The sequence below is a fragment of the Pseudopodoces humilis genome, chromosome 15 (assembly GCF_049639895.1).
Source record: "Pseudopodoces humilis isolate 2021_Gansu_Grassland_sample_001 chromosome 15, ASM4963989v1, whole genome shotgun sequence".
Lineage (NCBI taxonomy): Eukaryota > Metazoa > Chordata > Aves > Passeriformes > Paridae > Pseudopodoces > Pseudopodoces humilis.
In genome coordinates, this window is record NC_142214.1 from 13,346,319 (window position 1) to 13,369,464 (window position 23,146).

Consider the following 23,146-nt stretch of genomic DNA (forward strand, 5'->3'; position numbering starts at 1 on the left):
AAACTGAGCTATCATATGGGCATTGTCTTTCAATGTGTGGATTCCACAATAATAATGAGTGAACCCAACCTGTTAGTGGTACTGAAATTAATTAAGAAACTAAAAATTCCATCATGCTATACACAAATATGGGATTTCAAATCACAGCAATTATGCCAAATACAATTTCTCCACAAAAGTTCTTAATTTAAACAATCAGACTTAAATCCTTTTAGTTTATTTCTCAGAGATAAAAGATGAAGTAGAATTTTAATTAGGCCTTAAAAGATTTATTCCTCTTAAATAATATCTGAGATGAGTTTGGTATAGAGATGGAAGTTATCCTGTGTATCCAAAATTAAACAGTGCTCTTCATTCCAGAGGAATGCATTCTACTCAGAGATAAACTGAACACCAAGTTTACACACTTGGATTTTAATAAAATGAAATCCTTGGCAAATACAACATCAACAGATGTAATGCAAAGTTTCCCACAGTGTTTTACGAAAAATGTTGGCCTTGACCTGGAGCAAACATTTGCAATGGAGCTGCTGTAGTATGGGAGAGCTACTCTTTACAAACTGCTGATTGTGCCAACAGTGTGAAACTCTGTTGAGGTTGAACTTCTAAATACACTACAGTCAAAAACATTTTGTGGACTCGTCTCAGACTCAGGCTGAATCTGACCTGCTGTCACTCAATCTAAAATACACTATTTCCAGACAACATACTTTGTAACCTCAGAGCACACATGAATTAAAATCTAGTTGAAACAAGAAAAGGAGGTAAAAATCTTCCTTTGGCTATTCCCTATGAAGACAATAAAATTCTTACAAATCTAGGAAGAAAAAGGGATCTAGACAGCAGCAAGTTGGACCTCTTAAAGTGAATTGAAACATGGATAACTTCTGTCACGTGAGAGAAGAAAAAATGCCCATGCTCCATTCTTGACAGCTGAGTAGAGTGGCTGCATGAAGGGAACAGCCAGTTAGCTAGTGAAAGAACAGGGGCACAAAAGCACAGTGGAACTCAGGGAAACCATACGGTGCATTCATTACCTTAGTGACAAAAAAGTTGCTGGGAGGGAATGAAAAAGGTGATTTGTTTCTTTGTTTGATGTTAAATTCTCTGTCTCTGGAGAAACCCCATAAAAAATGATACTCAGTTAAGTTCCCTGCACAGTAACAAAGACATTAATTTATTTTTTTTGTGAAATATGATGGGCTCAATTCTGTACTCTGAATAATATACACTAGAAACCATTTCAACCTGTAATTATAATCTACTTTACCAATTATTTTACATAGCAATCAAAAAAAAAAGACAACTCACTCTTGATATTTTATTCAAAACATAGAGTTTTAAAATTTCCTTTCACTTCTTAGTAATTTTTATTCTGTAGACTTCAGTGGCACTATTCTAAATATGGAGAAAAACAGGAAGCAAATTCAAAAGACTCCTAGGCACAATGAGATGTTTCTAGTTCTGAAAGACTCAGTGATTACTCAAGCACTTACCACCTGCTAATCAAGATAGCAAGGACCTTCCCTATCTTCCAGGCTTGTATCTTAAAACAAATCAATGCATTCCTCAAGTCACTTACCCTGTAGTCTTTGGCTACACCCTCTGAAGGGACAGACCCTGAAATCTGACTTGAAATGGTTGCAGCTATCAGTTGTTTACACCATTCCACGTGGGATCCAGTCGGGCTACAAAACCAGAAATTTCAAATTATTTAGCAGTAATTCAAAATGTGTATTTTGAACAGCACAGCAACTGAATAGATCCAGAAAGCAACACTGCAAGTGATTACTAACATCATAAAACTTAGCTTGCTTTGTGGGCAGAATGCAACTATTTTACTGATCAAATTAGGAAAAAGAATTTTACTAGATCATGTCAGAGACAGAGCTGTCACGAGGTTAAGATCCTAGAAAATTTAAAAATGTTCTGTTCCTTATCCAGATTAATTTTTACTATTCACACTCTTTTTTCTTAAAGCCATCCATGGAACAAGTTTGGCCAAGTAATAGGAATCTCCTTATACTGTCCTTATTAATATGATCTGATTATTCTCTAAATTCTCAAAATTAAATTACTTCACGCTAGTATTAAAAAATTTAAGCTATGCTAATGTTGTATTCTACATTAAATGTTGAAAATATATGTTTTCTAAAGGATAACTTCTAGATAGCTGCATTTTTTTCCAGTTCATGAAATAAACCCTGAATAATTTTTAGGGCACTTTCCCCTGCTACAGCACTGAATTGTACAGTGTAGGGTGTTTACAAGAACCTTAAAGCATCTGAACTGCACTAAACCCCACTGATTAATTGGTGATGTAATGTGAGAACAGTCCCCTGAACTAGTGCTGCTCACAAGTAATACAGTACTGAGAGGGAGAAGCAATGAGTCTGAAATGCACTAGGTCTGCCTCAACACATACCGGTATCCAAGGAAAAACTGGGAATGCCTGAGGGAATTGTTCCCTGAATGTTACTGCAGCCTCAGCTGGTATCTTAGATAACTGCCACTTTTCAACCATTCACCTGTGCTCTTCTACAGATTGAATGCTTATTCAGAAGTCAAATACAGAAAGAAAATATTAGTTGGGTTTTTTTTCCATTAATTCACAAACTAGCTTTGGATTCTATGAATGCACCACAACATTGAAGTGAATATACTTACATATATCCAGCACCCAGCGGGTCCACCACACCTTGGACATTAAGAGGGTGGGGTAACAGTCTTAGATAACCAATTACTACTGAACAAGAGATCTTTCCTTACATTAACTCTGCCACTATAGCAATTTATAAGGCACAGATCCATGCAACAACATCATACCTGAAATGAAAGATCTTTCAAAACTTTTCTGATAAATTTTAATAGCTTTCTCCCCACCTGCACATTCTACACAGGACTAGATCTTACAATGTTGTTTTGCAAACTAAAACAGATCTATGATAGTCCTGCTTGAACAACTAAGATAAGTTACAAGTTAGTGCTGAACTCAAACCCAGATTTACTTAGAGAACTCTTCACTTAAGTTTTGCAAAAGAGCCCAACGCCTAAATCCTACAGTAGTCTTTTTCTTACAGTAGTCTTTTCTTTCTCCTTTATTTCTCCTTCACTCACATCTCCTTAATTTGCAGTGTAGCTCTTTAGGGCTTGCCTAAGTTTGTTTTCAAGTAAGCACTCAGCTGTTAATTAAGAATTTCTTTTCCTATGGCTTATCTTCACAAGGAATCACAACATCAACAGAGTTAAGAGCAACAGGAAAATTATGTATGCAGGACCATCCCCTGAGACCAGTGTAGGGGATGTGTCAGTGTTCCACAGAACACTGATCACATCAATGTGCCTTCTCCTTATGCACCAGTGGGGCACACACCAGTACTGACAGCCTTTGCAATCTATCTCATCTGCAGTCACACACACTGGCCTGGGCTGGTACTGGCAAACAAGTAAATGGCCATATAACTGGCCCAGGGTAGAGCAAGATCAGAAGAATGCAAAATGAAAATTAGGATACAAAAGTGCATTAATAAGGAATACAAAGATGTCTGTTTTGATGACAGAAAATGGACATTTGATTTCCATCTTAACTAGAGTGATGTAAACCCCCAGGTTTCTACTACAGAAAAAAGAGAGAATACAGAGACTGGAACCTAGCACTGATTTTAAATATTCCTTTTTATTTAGTTTTCATCATGGTGAAACTTCCGTTCATTTATACTCCTTGTTTAAGGATTTTTAAGTTCAGTTCTGAAGTCTGCCTTCAGCTGGAAACTTTTGAGTGAAGGAATGACTAGCACCCAGGGCCTGGCACCTTTCTGTGGACCCACCCCACACACTTATACACACCAGGGACACACCGCACTCACGTACGGACACACGGACAGCACTTCAGGGACACACCGCATACACAGTGGTGCCTGGGGACAGTCACACCCCCCTGCAGATTAAATACACGCAAGGAAAAAAACGCCAAACCGATCGGGAAGAGACTCAAAAGCCACGGACGGTCTCAGCCCAAGTTTGCAGGACGCTGCCCCAACTCCTGGGCCAAAGGCCCGAGGCCGCCTCAGCCTCGGCCAAGCAAGGCGGCGACACTACCGGCACACGGCAAGCAGAGTAGGAAACTAACAGCCAGTTCCCGCCGCAGACCATTCGCCGCTGCACAGCAGCCGCCCTCAGATTCCAGCCCGAGAAGCTTCAGGGGTCCAGGGGAGGCCGCCCCAAGCCCGGGGGACCGCGCTGGGCCAAGGGGCACCCGCCGCCTCCCCAGCTCGCCACCCCCGGGCGTGCAAGCCGCGGCACACCCCCTCTCCTAAAGCCCGCTCTGCCCGGGCCCGTCCACAGCCGCCAGACCCACTCACCTGTCCAGGGTCTCGGTGCTGGGCTGCCGCGACCCCGCGCCCGCCGCCGCGGCGCCCCCCGCCCGCACGGCTCGCCGGCTCACGCCGCCACCCTCCACCGCCGGCCCTGCCGCCGCCGCCCGCTCCATGCTTCCGGCCGCGTCGCCGGGGATGGCGGGCGGGCTCCCGCCTCTCCGCGGCGCCCCAGCCCCTCCGTCTCAGGCCGGCCCCTGGGACCTCAGCAGCGCCGAGGGCTGTCACCTGTCGGCGGCGCTTTCCCAGAGGCCTCCGCGCAGCGAGGTGGGCGGGCAACGAGGCTAGGCATGGCTGAGGGAGGGCCGGGCTGAGACAACTCCCGCCCGTCGCCCATTTCGGCCCTACCACGAAAACGCGCGCCAGGAAAAGGGCCGTTGGAGGCAGAGACTTCAGCACTGACATCTTTATTTTCCCCTCCCCTCACATACACGGCAAACGGATGCTTTTCACTGCTCTTCCTCCAACCCAACGCCTGACACGTAGGGCCCGGCTCCAGAGCAGTTCCGCGCTATCCAAGGAGAGCGGCCGATGTGGTTAGTGAGGAAGCGGTAGTAGTGAGGAGATCCTGCGCTTTTACGGATCATGTTTTCTCATGCATGACAGAATGCTCGCTGCGACACAACACCTGAACTCAAGGCAGAGATTAACAAAACATCAGAAGGAGGTAGCACACAAGTCATGTCTGTAACAATGATGCTGAGGGGAAGGGTAAGACAAGAGCAAATAAAGAAAGCATCCAACAAATAATCTAAGTAACAGAACCCAGCACAAAACCTAGCTAACTCTCCTCATGTCCATGGAAGGAAGAATACAAAAAACCTAAACTAGCATTCCAATACTGGGATATCGGGCATTCATCGCTAGTGATGTTGACAGCCCTGCTCTGCTATTTTCCCCCTCCTAGAAAAGGCACTCGGCGCCTGCAAGTCTCGTCTACACGACCTCAGAAGCTTCCCCAGGCGTGCTTCTGGAACTGAACAGGCTTCAGTGTGCACAGACGACAGGAGGTCTGTGCAGAACGACAGCCCAGAGCATCCAGTTACAGGGGAAGGAGGGAAATGTTCTGTTAGCATTGGTACGTTTGTATGTCTACATTCACAAGTAGTATTTTCCAGAACATATTGGATTAAAATCACCTCTACGTTGGTCTCATATCTAAAAATAATTAAAACACTTATCTGCTGACTTGAAAAACTCCAAGCCTGCATAGAGAGCCATGTTAGAGAGCTTCAAAGACAAATTCAGCTGAAGAGTAATACGAACAAAGTAATACATAATGAAGCAAGTGCAAAAAGATCCTTTCCATTATATTACACTTTGCCAAATGTAACAGGTTATCATGTTTGTGTTTACACAGTAAAAACTACTAGATTTTCAGAACTTTTTCACACTGCTCAGAGATATCACCAATATGTTAAATGCAAATACAGAAACTTCAAATATTCTAATAAAAAAAGTGTTGTTTTTCTTTTTAACAAACCACAAGTAAGTGGAAGGCAAATATACCAGAGTATGCATAGCTTTCAAAATGTAAAGTACCTCATGAACAACTGAGTATCCTTCTTCATTTATCTGATGTAATGAATCTTACCTTAACAAGTAAAGATTGAGGGTCAACACTGTTATTTTGGATACACATACTTGAGAGCATAGATGGGAGAATGAAATTTAGAGGATGAAAGTCATATAATTCTGTATATTTAGAACACACATGCTGTGTGCTCTGAACTTCCCTGAAAACACAGTGCAACTCAGTGCATAAACTAAATTAAATCCAGAGGCGGTATATTTTTATTTCTTTGAAAAAATACTGTTTTAAATATTCAATATGCTCTAAACTTTAACTTCTTTTATGGAACTATACCTTTAAATTTAGTTTTAATATGCGAAATATTTACACTTTATAAACTTGCAGAATTTCTAATAAACTACATTATATACACTTACACAAAACTTTATATATAATCCTATTGTATCTTGCAGATCAAAACTCACCACATGTACAATAATTAACAATGACAAGCCTCAAGCATTAAAGTATCTCCTTTAAAATAACAATATCAGAGTCCTTTACAGAGTCTGATCTGCAGTATTTACTGGACTGCCTGAATATCATTAAACTTCTGAGAATATGCAAAATTTTGATTAAATATCAAGAGCTAAGTTTGTGCTGTCATTAGAAATGCTTGCAACTATTTAAAAATATCTGAAAGGAACAAATTGAAGATTTACAAAAAGCCTCTGAAAGGTAGGCTTGAAACTAGAGCTCACTTGAATGTTCAATATAAGTGCACACACTATATGCAAATCTTGGATAGTGAAGCCCCTTAAATACTTTAGAATAAATTTGCTGAACAGGAGTTAAATAGTAAAGTATAAATGTACAAGTTTTCAAAATTATTTATAACTTAGAATTTTTGTCTACTTTGGTATAAAAAAGCTCCTTTAAACAGGCACATTTATTTTTAGAAGACAAATAAACTTTAATACTATGCCTACTGCTGGATATTTAAGCAATGTCTCCATGGTTCTATTTTTAATTATATCAAACTTCTTTTGGAAACATTTATTTTTGTATTAATCCAAAGAACCAATACTGCCTACAGTAATAACCTGTACTGTGCTTTAGTGCTGAACAGCTAGCCCAAACAAAACTTCTCAGAATCCAGTACAACTTTCATTTTTTTAAAAAAAATAAAGTCAATTTACAATAAAAAAGTTCCTTTTATTTTGACATCTACTGAGCTATTTGATTTTTTTATTTAGAAGCATATCAGTGAAATGCCTTTAATATTTCTGTTTAAAAAAGGAAAATTTGGAATTCTCAGGTAATCAGAAAGTTTCAACACTTTTCTCTGACATCTTGCAACAGAATTTATTTTTCTCTCATGAACTCCACGAATGTATTCCTAATAGGAATACAGACATACCTAATTTTATACAATGCAAATATTCCTGCTGCCATTATTCTGTTCATGACATGTAAGACTGAGCATAAATTTCCTTACAGAAGCATGATCTAAAATGTAATAAATTAAAGCATTCTTATGAAAACAATAAATCAATTTAATTTCAATTGTACCAGGCCTACCAAAATCATTCTTAAAGCCTACCATAGCTATGAGTTGATTAATAATGTTTCCAGTCCACAGGTCCTCAAAGGCACATAACTGAAGAGTTGAGGTTTTTTTTAAGTCCTCTTCAAATGAAGACAGACTAAAATAATTTGTATTAAGACAGTCTAATGTAAGGCATTAGAATATTCCTCTTTATGCTATAGATCTATGTTAAGCACCACTTGCTTTTACAGTATAGAAAGAAGCCAACATTTCTTTCAAAAATGTGTTTGTACTTGGGACACCATTTGTGAGGGAGATGTTGATGAGGCTGATGAATTGGATATCTTAGAATTATTTGTGATCTGAAGCTCTTCAAGTCTCCTGATATAATCATCACGCAATGCAAGAAGCTCCACGTAACGCTGCTCCACGGGGTTTGGCTGCTAGGAAGAGATCCATGTTAGTCTTAGCACTTCACTCCAACTACTTGTACACATGCTGCTCAAAGTATCTGGGGCTTCCCGGCAGGTGTAGCAAGTCATAGCTAAACAGAAATACTCATTGCTCTTACCTGAGAGCCCTCTGCCTTCCAGCTGTCTCCCCCAAAGTCAATCCTTGCACAAATAGTTTGTCCAAACTCAGTAAAATCAGCCACCAATTCCTGAAGCATATGGATTTTATTTTCTTGTTATCTAATATTGTGTGCAAGATAGTTACTCGTATACCTTGACCATAGATTTTTTCTTGACTTTAACTAAAAGGTTTTAGAGTCCAGAAGCCAAGTATCTCAGCATCTTCCCTGTCACAGTGTTTAGCCAGATTGTTTTAGCTACACTGATCAGATTAAGATCCATGTCTTTAGCTTAAATAATTTCTCTCACTGATGAAATTTACTTGACTTTTTAAGAGTAAATTTGCAGCTTAGTGTAAATAAACAAGTGAAATAAAAACTTTATTCGTGAATTCTCTAAGTAAACTTGCACGTGTTCAAAATCAACTGCTCTGGCTTTCAGATTACTCAGAAAGAGCCACTTAACTGTTTCCACTTTGAGCTTAACTTCCTTTTCAGAGTAATGAAACAAATGGAAAAGAACTATTAGAAATGTCCAAAGCAGAGAGAAAGCCTAAAGCTACATTCAGCTGAATTTACCTGTCTAGAAGTTGTTGCTGTTTCACAGTTAACTGCCTGTAATTCAAAGCTTATCAGCAGTGGAGTTGCAGCAGCAAATGGCTAACACCTCACCAATTCAAAACCAGTTCAACCAGCACTCTGAGGTGCACCACTCACTATGCACCCACATGAGGATCATGATGAATGCTGAGGCAACTGCTGAAGTTCGATCAATGCTGAATGTAGGTAATAAGATAACTGGTGATGTACAATAATAGTTTTGCTAGCAGAACATATTTCTAAAGAATGGCATTAAGAAAGGTCATTAAAAAAAAGTGGTTCAGGACACATGTTCATTATTCAGTTGCTTAAGTGAAGATAAAGCATAAATTTCATGTGCAGGAAAAAAAGTTGGTTTTTGTACAAAAATGGTGAAAATGAGGCAGCATGGAATACTGTCACTTTGGTTTGCATTTCTAAGGAGAAACTCCTGCTGAAAAGCTACCCCAAATAATGGTAAATTGCATTTTTAAGTGGCTCTACAGATAATTTACATGTCTTAAAATCCTTCACTTCCTAAAATAAATCTTTATATCCACCTTTTGCAAAACACCCTCATCTTTCACAACAAGCAACAAAAGCTTTAAAACCAGAACTTCCAATTCCAATAGGCAATGTACTTGTAAAAAGCCATAGCAAACTGCCAGGCTTTCCTGAAGCCTCTAAAGTGCTGTAAATAATACAAGAGATCAGCTGTGGAAAAGGAAGTGTATTGCTTGAGAACTACTGACTCATTCCAAGGGCTGGACTGTGAAGACTGCTTCTGTCAAACAAACTGCTCCTCTATCTTCTCCTACTCAAATCTCCACAAGCTGTTAAAAAAGACAAAAAATTCTCTGTACACAATCTTTATGTGCCACATGGCTGAGATTTCCAGCAAGACTGTAACAAACACTTTGTATGGATAAAACATGGATTAAAACCAAAGAAATGAACTATGTGTCACTTGATAAAAGCTTTTCTGGGCTTCCAATCTGATCCATTTGTATAATTTTCAATAAGAGGTTTCATCCACAGTATAAACAATGCTGGGTCATCAATGTTACATAAAAAATTAAATGTTACCATCAATACATATAGCTTTGAAAGAGAAAGGATTCAAAAGGTCATTTCATTTGTAAATTGTTTCATATCCACTCTAAGCAAATGGAGACAGACCAAGCAAATGCTTTTCTGTTGCTAACACCCCAACTCTTCAAGGATCAGCAAGTCACTTTTCTAAACATTGTCATTCAGGATTCAGTAGCATCAAATGCCCTTAGACATGTGTCCAAGAAAAAGGGCTAAAAAGAGCTCAAGGATGACTTGCTACTAAACAGGGAAATAAATTCAATTAGCTAAGAGAGAACTAAAATAATTACTTTCACTTTTTTTCTCCATCTTTACAAATATAACATTAAAAACCTGAATAGATTACTGCTCTACAAGTCAGTTAGGACACAAAATCCTTATTTCCAATGTCTAACAGCATTTTTGGTATGTTATAGAGAATTTACTTACTTGCTGCCGAATCCTTGGGTTCCACCTTATGTAGTAATTGACCCAGAGCTCTAAATGCCGCATGCTGGCTACTGGATAGAGTGCACGATTTAGCTCTTTACTATAAAAAGGATTGGTGTATTTAGATTTTTCACTGTTTATCAAAGACCATAACGATAATGTTTTCTCAGTCACTTTCTAAAATGAAATTGAAATAAAAACAGTAAATATTTGCATAAAATCAAGAAATCCATCATAGAAGTCACTGTTAGATTCTGAAATTAGTACCCTTCTGGCTTACTTAGAACACATGCATTAGAGAGATTCCAAACCCAGTGCTTTACAAGTATTTTAGAGACTGCATGGCTCTATTCTATAAGAAAGCCAGTTCAAAATCACTGTCTGATTTTCACCTAGATCACCTAGAGTTAAGACAGCAATGCAATGACACGATCAGTGGTTTAACTAACCTCTTTTTCTCTGACAAACTCGCTGTTATACAAGAAAGTGCCAAACCGGCAGCTGTACAAGTGATCCAGGATTGTAATCAGGAACTGCTCGTTGAATTCAAAGGCCGTAGGAAACTAAAACCAGGAAAGACAAGCTCACTGTTTACATGGAAAATGCAGGGGGGTATGCAAATGCCCTGGTTAAAGGGCTAAAGGTAGAATTCAGAAGTGTGGATACATCTACAAATAATTTTTAAGGTAATACTTTCACATACTTTATAGCAGACTAAGTATTCCAATGACACAAGGTGTTCAACTTTCTCAAACTAGCCACTGAAAAATCTCTTCTCAAAATGTTATACTGACCTTTAATTTATAAAAAGAATAAAATACAGAATACACATAACACTTTTACTAGCAAGACAGAGTAAGATCTCTTCAGTGCATTCTTACAGTTCAGTACCATGCAGGAAAATAAAGGTCCTGATCCTTAGCCCTAAATGGACTAAGTTCACTCCTTTGTTTCACTACTTACTGCCGTTACAATGTTTAAATCACAGTACTCAAAAGCTCCCTAGCTTTTTAAGCATTGACAAAACAGCATGTGTCCCTGCAGTTCAAAGGACAGTTTCACAAAATGGTCAAATAAAACAACAGGTGCCATTAAGACAGTTGGGTGCAATTCCTGTTAAAGCTTTCTGCTGGGTATTCAGTATGTGTCTGAGAATCACGTATCCAGGAATACCAGCCATGCCTGCACAGCCAGTGCCATGTCCAGCAACATAACCACAGCCTGTATATCACTTTCACAGAAGTAAATACACTCTTTTTTACTACAGGTCAGAACAGAGGGGTATGCTGTCTTCTTATTCTTTTTTCAAAAAATAAAGATGTAGGGTTTTAATTCAGTAATCTCTTCAAACTGTTACCTTCTTAAGAACAACAAAAGTTACCTGTTTAGACATCTGCCACACACAATCAATAAACTGGAGAAAGATGGGTGATCTGTCTGCATCAGCATGATTTTTATCACCGTGGCCTATTCTCTGAAATGAAGCAAAGAAGCCTCCTCTTAACTGAAACATGCTGTTTTATGGCAACAGAAATTATTTTGTATTAGAGCATTAACTCTTTTGAAATACAGCAACCCACTGTTATAATTTCAAAATTAGTTACTGCACCAAGGAGGAGAGATTCAGATAAAAAGAAATACTGCAAACATGTTCCAAATAAGTCTGAAAAAAAAATCCAAACTGAAAACTGGTCCTGTTATAAAAACCTGCTGATTATTAGACAAGCAGAACTGTTGAAGCATCCATTACTTAACAAATAATGAAGACATATTCTGAACTACATTTACATGGCAAGTCTGTCAAAAACCAAGTTGCATACTTTGTCCTCCTTTTTTTTTTAAGCCACTGCAGGAGCTAGATCATCAAATTACCCATATGTAACCTTCTCTTTCTCCTCCACACTTGAACCTTATAATTCACCCTGATAGAGGCAGGCAAACATGAAGAAGATAAAAAGTTCATGTTCTTGACAGAAAATTAACAGATTGTTAAAGTTTGGGTGAGCCCCTTATTCTGAGGTGCCCAAAGTAACAATCAAAGGCATTTGCTCCACAGACAAAAAAGGGATTTGGTAAAAGCTGTTTACTTCCTTTTTGCATTTGATATCTGAGAACAGGTAAGAGATTCAGGGAAGAAGAGTTTCAATTAATTCCATAATTCTGTTTGAATATACTTGCTGGAGGGAAAAATGTATGTAGGTATGTTGACCTAAGATGTCTATCTGCCTGTAAAATAGCAAGCTTAATGCCTCAAGGACATGCTCAAATCCTAAGAGCAGTACACTACTCTGTACAATGGCCTGCAAGATAATTTAAATAATAGCATTGAATGGGAGGAAATAGAGGGAGATGACAGATTGCAGCTGAACTCAACCAACAGTAACAAATTATTAGAAAAGGGCTATAAAGAAAAAAATCAAATTGGCTTCCTTGCTCTTCAGTTTTCATGATTTGAAATACTTGTTATCCATTAAGAGTCATATATATGGTTTAATAAAGAAGTGAAAGTCTGTCCACTTCCACCATAGTTAGCAGTTTCAGGATGTCTGACTAGCTTCCATCTATAATTATATCTCATATTTTAATGTATAATTAGAATTAAATTCAACATAAGCAAATTTATCATCTGGAGAGTGCACTAAATTCACCACACATAGAAAAGTTGGGGTAGGGAATTCCTTTTCAACAAGAAAACTTATTGCTCACCTCATTTAATATAAAATATGGAGACAAACTAATAAGTAGTCTACTATTCGGTATTAAATAATAATTATATTAAATAATCCAAACTGCAACCCTGGTATCATAAAAACATGAAGCTTGTGCCAACCCAGACAATGTAAGTAGCACTCTACTCTTCAACTCCCTACTAAAGGGAAAATGAAAATGGTTTCAGAGATGAGGTTCAGGAATTGCTCTAACTGCACTAAGTGTCTAGTTCTCACTATTCAAAGTCACAATTCTATCAATTACCAAGTTAAAACAGAATATGAATGATCAAAATATTTTCTGCTTGCATTATAATTTTTTATCATAGAGTAGTTGAGGTTAGAAAAGACCTTTGAGATCATAGAGCCCAACTGTTAAGCCAGCACTGGCAAGTCCACCACTAAGCCATGCCCCCCAGTCAACACATCACATGTCTTTTAAATCCTCACCACTTCTACAGAACAGTCCAGGAAAGACTGACCTTCACTATAAGCTAAATGACCCCTCAAAATTTTACAGTACTCTTGGATTACAGCAGATGGCTAAAGAGTGGCTTCAACCATTTCCAAAGATTGCTACTTGACTGAGCAAGTTGGGAAAATAGCAATTTAAGAAAAAGCAACTACTTAAATCATTCTTATTGCTGCTACATTGTCAGACACGAACCAATGGACTGAGTGAATCATCTGAAAGGGATGCCAAGTCCTGCCTCACTATTTGGAAAAAAACATCAGTTGAAGGAGAACAAAATCCTTTGATTACCCAACTAAAACGAATGATTTAACAAAAATAAACATAGATTATTTGAATTTATTAAAAATTATGAAGAACACACAGATCTTTTTAAGATCTGTGTTAAACCGTAACACACGATTGACTACAAGTCAATTAGTTATACCATCTAATTTTATTTGCATCCTGACTGCTAACTTTTTTTTAAGTACAAAATAAAATGAGAATAAAAAGTCAAGCCACTGGCATCACATTTTCCTGTGGCTGTACCAAGACAGAATACCGAAAGGTTTATAAAACATATCACTGCTAAAAGACCATAAGTAAGTACACAAAAAATGAGACTACATCAGCTATCACTCCCAACACCCAAACCTCCTAAGCCTCAAAGCACCTTTAGAATGTCAGATCAAAAACTGCCACAGCCTATAAGCACATGTAAATGATGAGGTGATTTATGCAGAGACATACATGTGTTTCCAAATGACTGCAACACTCTCACACATTTGCAAATGTAATATGGGTATGAAACAGACACATAGGTATATTTTTCCATGTCTTGATTTTTTTCCAGATTGCCTATTTTCTGAATTTTAGCAATATTCAGATGTTTAAAATATTCCATTAGGCACATATCCATTAGGCAAAATATTCATGCAATTAAGTTCTACTTAAGTTGTAGAAACTTCTTACTGTGAATGACAAGGTTCAGCACCAACAGGCAACACTGTTGTAATGTTTATAGTAAGTAACAGCAGTCTACCCAGCAACCTAATCTACTACTCCAGGTTCCTCATATAGACTTCCTGGTTAAGTGGTTAGCGGCCACATTTAGAAAAAGTTCCACTAGGACTTTGAAAAGCTTTCTAACACAAACAGGACTAACAGGGTCCCTTCCAACTCAGAATATTCCGTGAATTTTCTCTGAAAATGATTCACATACCTGTGAAACATTAAGGACTTGCTATGGAAGCAACTACTTAACCTAAGCTTCTAACCTCCTGTCCAGAAGACAACTGAAGTAGAGCCAACAATACCAGAGACAGCTTCTTGGGAGCTATTATGACAAATTTAGAGTATTTGAGAATCAGCACACAAAATCTCACTTAGAAGACGCTGGCCAGACTCATTCATCTGCTTCTTGTGACAGTCAAAATAATCCAAAGAAAGAGTGATGGAAAACCTCATGTCCCAGCTTTATCTGATCTTCAGCTGAAGAATTTGAGAGGATACAATTTTTCTGCCTCATTTTCTTTGCTCCATAACCACAGTGACCCTAGTAATTCTATGCTTCTAAAAGGATGGAAAAGACAAAATATGAGTTCTCAGAGATAGAATAGCAAGAAAAATATTGATCAAACAGGTCCAAACCCAAAAGTTCTGCTCAGTTTACCTGGAAATGTTTTAAATCTAAATTCAAAAATAATGACAGGAATTATCAAACCCTGATGCAAAGTAAGCAGTTAAACACTGCAAGCTTTTCAAAAAGTTAATTCTGCATAGTCTTTGCAATTATCTTCTAACTCTTACCGATGCAAACTTGTGTCCAAAGCTTATCCACTCTTTTTGCACCAGAACTTCAAAACCTTCAATGGTTCTGTAGTAGCTGTCCAGCATGAGCATGGCCAGGGAGGTGAGTTGAGCCGTGCGGTCCCAGCCGTCACTGCAGTGAACCAGCACTGAGCTCCGGCCCGATGACACCTTGTCTGCCACCTGAATGGCTCCTGTCAGCACGAGCTGGTGAGGAGCAATACATACCAAACAAACAACACGGTTTATTTCTGCTCAAATGATAACAATAAGTTGATTTCTTTGTATCTGAATTAATGTTGTTTCCATTAAAAGACCTGAAAAGAGCAGTGTAGTTAATTGGAAAAGAATTTTCTAGGAGAGCAAGTGAATTTCTTGCATAAAAATAGAGAAACAGATAGCTTCCCTAATCCCTTAGTAAGATCAAATTCATCTCACAGCAAATTCTTAAAAAACATGGCAGAAAACAGTAACCTTGATAGACCAAAGAACATAAGCTTCTTTTTCAAAGAAAGAAGGGATTTACCATAGGATATACTTTCTAAAAATTCAGTGTGATTTCATTTGACTCCTTTCTTTCAACTAAATTGACTGAATTATCTCAGCCTCTGGAAAAAGAAGCTTGCGCCCTTCTAATATACTTATTTTTCAAATATTAAATTAAGATAAAAGTTTTATTAAGCAGGATTCATTACATAATACTCTATTGTTGGAGTCTGAGTGAAAAAAGTTTCACTGATTACTTTTGTACAGCTGTACTTGAGGCAAAAATTTCAAAGGTCAACTAGTAAGAACACTGGTGAATTACCAGCTTTAAGTATTTTATTTTTTCTACCAGATGAAAATTACAAAATTTACAAATAAATGTACAACATTTATTTATTTACAAAACCATATTTCACAAAATAAAATCACATACACATTGACAACGGAAGTATTTACTAATATTTCACAATGACAGTCATCTGCAGGCCTGTATTGCAAGAAACCAAAGTAAATCAGTTCTCATGCATGTAAAGCAAATCAGTCTAAGAACGCATTCTTCTGCTAAAGACTCTTAACTTGAGGCAGGCAACAAACATTCAATTCACCTACTGTTGCTTAGTTATGAGTTTCATAACATACTCTAAGATTAGTTGGCAAAAAAAGCCAGCACTCACGGATGTTTTTTTTGTAGTCCAAGTAGTTTGATATGTTCCAGGACAATTTCAAAGTTTAGCAAAAAAAGCAAGTATGATATGACATATTTGGACAAACATTTTTCAAACAATCTAGGAAAACTTACCTTTATATGTTCTAACCAGTGGGTTGATTCCAGACTTGACAACCAGTGTGATTCTTCCACATTGGGATAAACAATGTCCTTCAGCTTCTTCAAAGATTCCCGCATGACATGAATATTATGAATATCCAAAAAGAAAAGTTCTGCATTGGGATATGAATCTTCACCTTCATATCCTCCCCCAGTTGCCTACAAACAAGAAATCTGAAATTAACTTTAGTCATATAAACACTCTTTTCAACAGAGCAAGAAAGAAATGAATGTCATTTGACATGGAAATAGACAAAAGTGATAAAATGTTTGACCAAATAAATTTAAATTTAAGAGTTCAGTTAAGAATAAGATACCCTGAATTTTAAAATTATGTTCAAGAATCTTAGATTCTTTCTTTAAGAGGTAAATTAGCAATAACATTAAAGTTTACAGCAAACTACTTTTTCTAAAACTAAATTTTAGTACTGAAAGCTAAACATGTATTTAGACTGTTAAAATATTAAAGAGCCACATAAATAAAAAGCCTGTTCTGCTGCTGCTCCTTCAAAACGTTTCACACCACCACCGCAGAGGATGTGCCTGGTTACAAAAGGAAGCAGAAAACCCACACACATCTTAGGGCACAATGCCACTAAAAAAGGAGACTTTCCAAAGATAAACATTAAATTGTTTGGGTTGGAGAAGACCTTTAAGATCATTGAGTTGAACCATTAATTCAGCAGTGCCAAGATTACCATTAAACCATGCCCTCAAGTGATACATCTTTTAAATACTTCCAGGGACAGTGATTCAACCATTTCCACAATTTTTTTTTCCCAATATCCAATTTAAACGTCCCCCGATGCAACTTGAAGCCACTTCCTCTTGCCCCATCACTTGTTACTTGGGAGAAGACATTGACCTCCACCTGGCTACAACTTCCTTCCAGGCAGTTGTATAAAGTGATAAGGTTCCCCCTGAGCGTCCTTTACTTCACACTAAGCATTACCAGCTCCCTCAAGCTCAGAGAGCTGCAAAATTGCAGCATATCCTGCAGACAACAAAAACATGCCATAAATTTGGATAAATAAATCTTTCCTTTATATGCTATTGCAGCCACCAGCTATACATCAGACAAGAGCCTAAAGCTTTTCCCCATTAGTGCCACCTACAATGCTGTACAGCAGCACAGTATCTGTTCTGTGCACTCTCTTTACTGAGATGTAGGGTTATTATCAGAGCTTCCAGGCTCTGCAGTGTAAGAAGCAATGAGTGTATTTTTCTCTTTCCTTGGAGTGTTATGAAGTCTTTGTGAGGAATGATTGTAATTTCAGCATTAGGGCTGCTGCAGCTCTAGACTGTGTCTTGACCTATGTACAAGGAACACAACAATGCATGAGTAGCACAGCCCAAGATTTTGCTTAGACAAAATCTTCACAGCTGTTCACAAAATATTTTCAGTTCTGATCAACACCGATTTGCACTTATGTCATTCTCCCTTACACCCAGAAATGTACCCTACTGTGTCTACTGCTTATTGAGCATTTCATATTTAGAGATATGAGGAGTTAATTAAAATATGTATATATCAATGTCTCCAAGACATTACCTTAAATTTTTCTGCAGCTCTTGGACAAACTCAATTTTTTACCCCATTTGTTTCAAAGACCTAACTGACAATCTTTCCACAAGGCAAACAAAAATATTACATGTTTTGTTCACCCATAAAAATTCAGTGTGCAAAGGATATTGGGATTTGTACTATCAAATGCAAACAACTGAGGCAGATACAAAACCTCAAAATACAAACCATCAGGTTAAAACTGCCCCTAGGATAGTCTCTGAAAGAATGTGTGCTATACACACAAACATAGTAACAAAGCTTAACAAACTACATTGTGTATTACAGAGAAAACTCTACAGGTACAAACACATGCACCTAATTGTACAGAGCAAACTATCAGTATTATTGTCCCCCTTGAATTACTACTGTTATTCATGAAAGCAATTTAACATTGGTTACACATAAACCTCTTAGATGCAAACATGTTTTGCCATTTCATATTCGTTTCAGCACAAACTCTGAAGAGGGCTCATTTCACTAATCTGGTGTTTGTTTTGTTCCACAAAACTATTCAGAAGCTAGAATTCTTTCTCTCCAGATAAGCACATTTATCATTTCACTCAGGTCTCAAACCCTCTTGAGCTCAGCTCTCATGCTCCTTGCTGTGCAGACACACACCTCCACTAGTAAGTACTGAAGAGCATGTCCCCCTCATTTGTTTGAAGGTCCATGACTAAGTGACTACAACCAGGTGTGACACATCCTCTTATGACAAAAGCATTAAACTTGTCTCCTACACCACCATTCCCTAACATGGTTTTTGCAAAAACAAATGGAGCACATCCATGTATACTATGCTCTGTGTCAAAAACAACACTGACAAAGTGTACTGGCATTATGTGAGCTTGCCTAAATAATCTAATCCTAAACAGAGTTGACAGGGAAGCAGAGGAATCAATCCACAGGCACACATCTTCTTCCTGAAAGGTTAGAGGATATGATTTTTCAAGATCTGTTCTAGCCTGGGCTGGTATATGATTCTGATCCCATTTGGGTTTTGATGACAGATAACAAAGAAACAGTCACCTTACCCAATGAAAACACTGTTTTTGTACTTAGCAACTACAATCACCTGGGGAAGAACAAAAGGTACCAAAGTATCCAAGATCATACCCATACTACTGTTTAGAGTGCAAGTACCCAAACTAATTTATTTATAATTTTCTCTTTATTTGCTGGATGCCAGGATGGGTCTGAAGTAGTCCATATAATGGTTAGGAAGACCCAAACAAAGGATGCCTGTCAGTGGGCTTGGCTTTATGCACACATCCTTTTTAGGATGGAATTTTCCCAGAGGATCTGCAGGTTGCTCAGAAGTGGCCTGTCATTCCAACAGGGGATATGCTCTACAGCCCAGTCTACAGCTACCTCCCAGTGCAGAGCGGAGTCATGCCTGACTTCAGTCCCATGCTAAGATCTGCACTTGGCTAAGAACAGACACAGAAAAGTGTGTCTGGAAATCCACATATGGTCTTGAAACTCTGCTTAGGGATCTACCTTAGGCACTCATGTCCTTTCACGACCTTGAGCCTCAGTGGTTTATTATGTAAATCTATATATTAAGATTACTACTATTCTGTGAGGTTTCCTGTGAAGGGAAAACTTCAAAGTAAGTATCTTTCTCATTCCCTTCAAAAATAAGACATTAGAAGCATCTGTTTACCTTGTTTGCAACTGCATTGACATTGGGCCTTGCATCATAGATGGTCAATTTGGAGATCTGCCCATTGGCCTCCCTGATGGTATCAAGGTATCTTTCATCATCTTTACTCCGCTTGCCACTCATTCCAACCAGGGGCTGACTGCAGCGCATGATTACAGCTTGGGTCTCTGGATGAATCCATGAGAGAACCTAGTCACATGGCAAACACACAGCAAAAAACCCTTATTTTAGTAAAAATATCATAACTTAAATCTTAAAGCTATATTCTTTAAAATACACAGTATGAAAATGAACACCTTTCATTTCTTCAAAATACAATCCCTTGACATCTCAACTGCCTCCTAGTCTCATAAAATTTAATAATAATCTTCAAAAGAGTTCTCTTTCATATTTAATGTTTACTGAAATCATACTTAACTATATAATCCAATGTATTTTAATATTTTCCTACAAGTCTTAGGTTACATAAATAATCCTGAAAACTAAACTAATGACAAACACAGCCATCTCTGCTGAAACTAAAAAACAACTCAGGAGAATGAACTTATTGTAGAAACAGTGATTAATGGCTCCAGTTCTACACGAACAACTTTTCCCTTTTTTTGGATGGGAAAGGGAAGTTGAACCTTTCTGCAGTATCTTGAATGTTTTCTCTTCTCTTTAGAGCGCATTCTGTTCCTCAGCCCTCTTTACAAAGAGGAAGCACTGGAGTGAAGTACATGCTGTCTTGTTGTTCTGAGCCAGAGACGACTTGCCACAAAAGGCAGTGAGCTGCCCAGGGAACACACACATTGCCAGAGGTTAAAGATAAGCAAGAAACCAAAGAAGCTGGCAAAAAATGCAAATTAATTGTTGCAAAATATTAAGAAACAGTATTCTCACCCACTCTGTAAGTTGTGGGTTACAGAGTGAAAGAAGATCAGAGTTCAAACAAAAAAAATCCCAAAATCCAATCCTCAGAAAGTGTTCATTCCTGAGGGGTAGATCAGAAACAACATCTGCCAGTGGGGGAATAGGGGGAGGAGGGGGTGAGGATGAGTGGTTATTTCTTGACAAGAATGAAATTATTATTTAAAATTACTATTTTAATAAAATTACTGTAACCAAGGAAATTACTCTCACTGTATAGGTATACCAAAAGGTCTGTCATGAATTTTGACATGTCACACAAAGGTGACAGGGATGACAGTGCTAGGCTATTAGGACTATATGCACAGGTTGTGGATTACACATATGTATACATATTATACAGATATATGTGTGTGTGTGTATATAGTAAATTTATAATTATAGACCTAGTCTGTCAGTAAATACCATATCTAATAAATATTCGTCATATTGAGCTGTTCATCTGTTTGAAACTGAGATTCAAGATAGCTTTCCGATACTGTCTAAGAATCCAGCACATCTTCCAAGTTTGCCAAAGGGAAACAGCAGTTAAAACAAGTATTGGGATAGAAATTAGTTTCTCCAGTGCTGTAAAAACCTGATACATAAAAATTCTCTTACCTCATAGAATTTTCATTACAGAAACTCAAGAAGCCAAATGGGTTTCTCTTATTCTACAGATTAAAAAGCCCAAGAATCACTAAAGTGACAATGCATGAGGTCTTATTTTAGGACTGACAAGTGGAATTATATTTAAATGCGATATGTTGCAGGACAACATTTCTGATTACCTTTTATGTGCATTCAGCAATGGTAACCACTGCACACGGCAGTATAAGGCTCATTCCTCATCAAGGGAAACTGCACTGCTGGCCACTGTTACTGGGCAAATCAAGTTAAAACCAATGAAGCTATCATTAGTTATAGTTATGGAGGAGAAATGGAAATATGGTTTGACCAAGACACCATCTTCAAGAAGTGAAAACCACCAGCGAATCAAAATTATTTTGCCATATCCATTTCCAAAAAAAAGCATCCTCTGCATTGCGTTCAGTAAGGATTTGTTTGGATGCAAATTAAAACTAGCTCTGCCATCAGGCAAGTTCCATCACCTTATACTCACCGGAATTCTATTTCGGGACCTAAAGGCAGCAACTTTCTTGAGATCATCATCTGTTGCATTGTATGGCACGACCAAGAGCGAAGGATATGTGTCACATAGCCCATAATGCTCGTTAATGAAGGTCACTCGCCACCGTTCATTAGGCAGCCCCTAAAATGTAACATGAAGTTTTTCAATGTATTTTTGGTTGAAATAGTAATAACTCCACTCCTGAATTTTACATGACATTATGGCCACATGGCAACAATTTAATTAAGTACCATTTCAAAGCAATAGAAGCAAAAACAATTACAAGCCCACACACACCAGTTCATTGGAGATGGATTCACAGCCTTAAACAGCTGCACAGCCATCTAATACCCTTATGCACACAATTCTAGCCTTATAATAAGTTTCAAAACAATGACTGAAACTAGGAGATGTATTTCTTTAACCGTGGGATTGAGGAAAGAAAATTATTCTCTCCTTCACTAATGCTCTGCTTTTCCACCTTCCCTGGTGAAGAGAGACTGTGGGGGAAGAAGTTTCACTATAACCTTTTCTCCCTGTAGCCTGATACTACTGTCAGGTTAAAAGTAAGATTTCTTACTGAGAAAGAATAACTCCTAGTTGCACTCTGCCCAGTAAGGCGTTTCCAGAAGAAATACCGTTAAGTCCTCCATACATGCACAGCTGGGTTTGTGTGGGTGTTTGTATCTTACCTTTTTTGGTCCTTAGGCTTCTAAACCATGAACCAAAAAAACTATGGAGGGTAACAAAAATTAAGGAAGTTCTTATTGTTTGGTATTTTTTTTTTTTTAATGTCATACTTTAATTATCTAACAGACATTTTAAAATGAAATATTAATGTCTTTCACTGACATTTTTCCAAGATCACATACAGAGCAAGGAGGAATACTGATAGACATCCACAAATTCCATAAAGTAATGCTGTTTCTAAAACAAGCTGGTTTTTCCCCTCTTCATTATGGGAAGAACAAATCCAATCTATGTTTAGGACACTACAGTTACATGTTTAGCACACTCTACCTGCCTGTGCTCACTTAGCAGTGGCACATTTTAAGAGACACCAATAACTTCCTTCAAAGAGCAAAGATTAACTTCCTGTGACATTCTAGGTTTTTTTAAAGGCTCAAGCGTTTTCTTTATTTTCTTTATTTTTCTTCAAGTTGCAATTCATCCTCTCCCAGCTGATAAGAGAAATGTACAAACAGTAATTCCTCTGTGCAAGTTAGGAGGTTTGAAAGCACCAGGCAATGGCAACTGTAGTAACTCACCTGTCTCCTGTATTCAGACATTGGGTTGTACACCATCCATCCATTTTCAGAAAACTTTTCTTCATTTACAAAGGCAAAAAAAATCTGTAAGATATAAAAGAAGCTTATTCCACCAAACTCAGACTATAAATAGCAAATATGAGAGCTCATCATCAGTTATACCCTAACGCTTGCTACAAAATAGGACTGACTGCTCCATGCCAGCCCCACTCTCTCCAGTTACATCTGGTATGAGCAAG

At 37.9% G+C, this 23,146-nt stretch overlaps 2 protein-coding genes across 21 annotated transcripts in view; both read right to left on the bottom strand.

The window, feature by feature from the left end:
* The window catches only part of MTMR1 (myotubularin related protein 1), a 45,737-nt gene extending 40,791 nt beyond the window's left edge, over positions 1-4,946 (bottom strand). For 4 of the 5 annotated variants that reach the window (XM_005532391.3, XM_014260944.2, XM_088062712.1 and 1 more), the window contains exons 1-2: positions 4,362-4,489; positions 1,583-1,688 (exon numbers count right to left, since the gene is read on the bottom strand). In XM_005532391.3, the coding sequence (XP_005532448.2) occupies positions 1,583-1,688; positions 4,362-4,489 (234 nt within the window). Of the gene's footprint in view, positions 1-1,582; positions 1,689-4,361; positions 4,490-4,804 lie in introns of those variants that run through there. The other variant, XM_088062713.1, reaches the window with a different exon arrangement.
* Positions 4,765-23,146, bottom strand: part of MTM1 (myotubularin 1) — a 43,171-nt gene continuing 24,789 nt past the window's right edge. For 10 of the 16 annotated variants that reach the window (XM_088062720.1, XM_088062715.1, XM_088062717.1 and 7 more), the window contains 10 exons: positions 22,908-22,991; positions 21,631-21,780; positions 19,620-19,808; positions 16,363-16,548; positions 15,078-15,284; positions 11,488-11,580; positions 10,556-10,669; positions 10,107-10,283; positions 8,007-8,096; positions 4,765-7,875 (listed from right to left, as the gene is read on the bottom strand). In XM_088062720.1, the coding sequence (XP_087918846.1) occupies positions 7,711-7,875; positions 8,007-8,096; positions 10,107-10,283; positions 10,556-10,669; positions 11,488-11,580; positions 15,078-15,284; positions 16,363-16,548; positions 19,620-19,808; positions 21,631-21,780; positions 22,908-22,991 (1,455 nt within the window). In that variant the 3' untranslated portion in view covers positions 4,765-7,710. Of the gene's footprint in view, positions 7,879-8,006; positions 9,419-10,106; positions 10,284-10,555; positions 10,670-11,487; positions 11,581-15,077; positions 15,285-16,362; positions 16,549-19,619; positions 19,809-21,630; positions 21,781-22,907; positions 22,992-23,146 lie in introns of those variants that run through there. The other 6 variants (XR_001332117.2, XM_014260950.2, XM_088062718.1 and 3 more) reach the window with 6 other exon arrangements.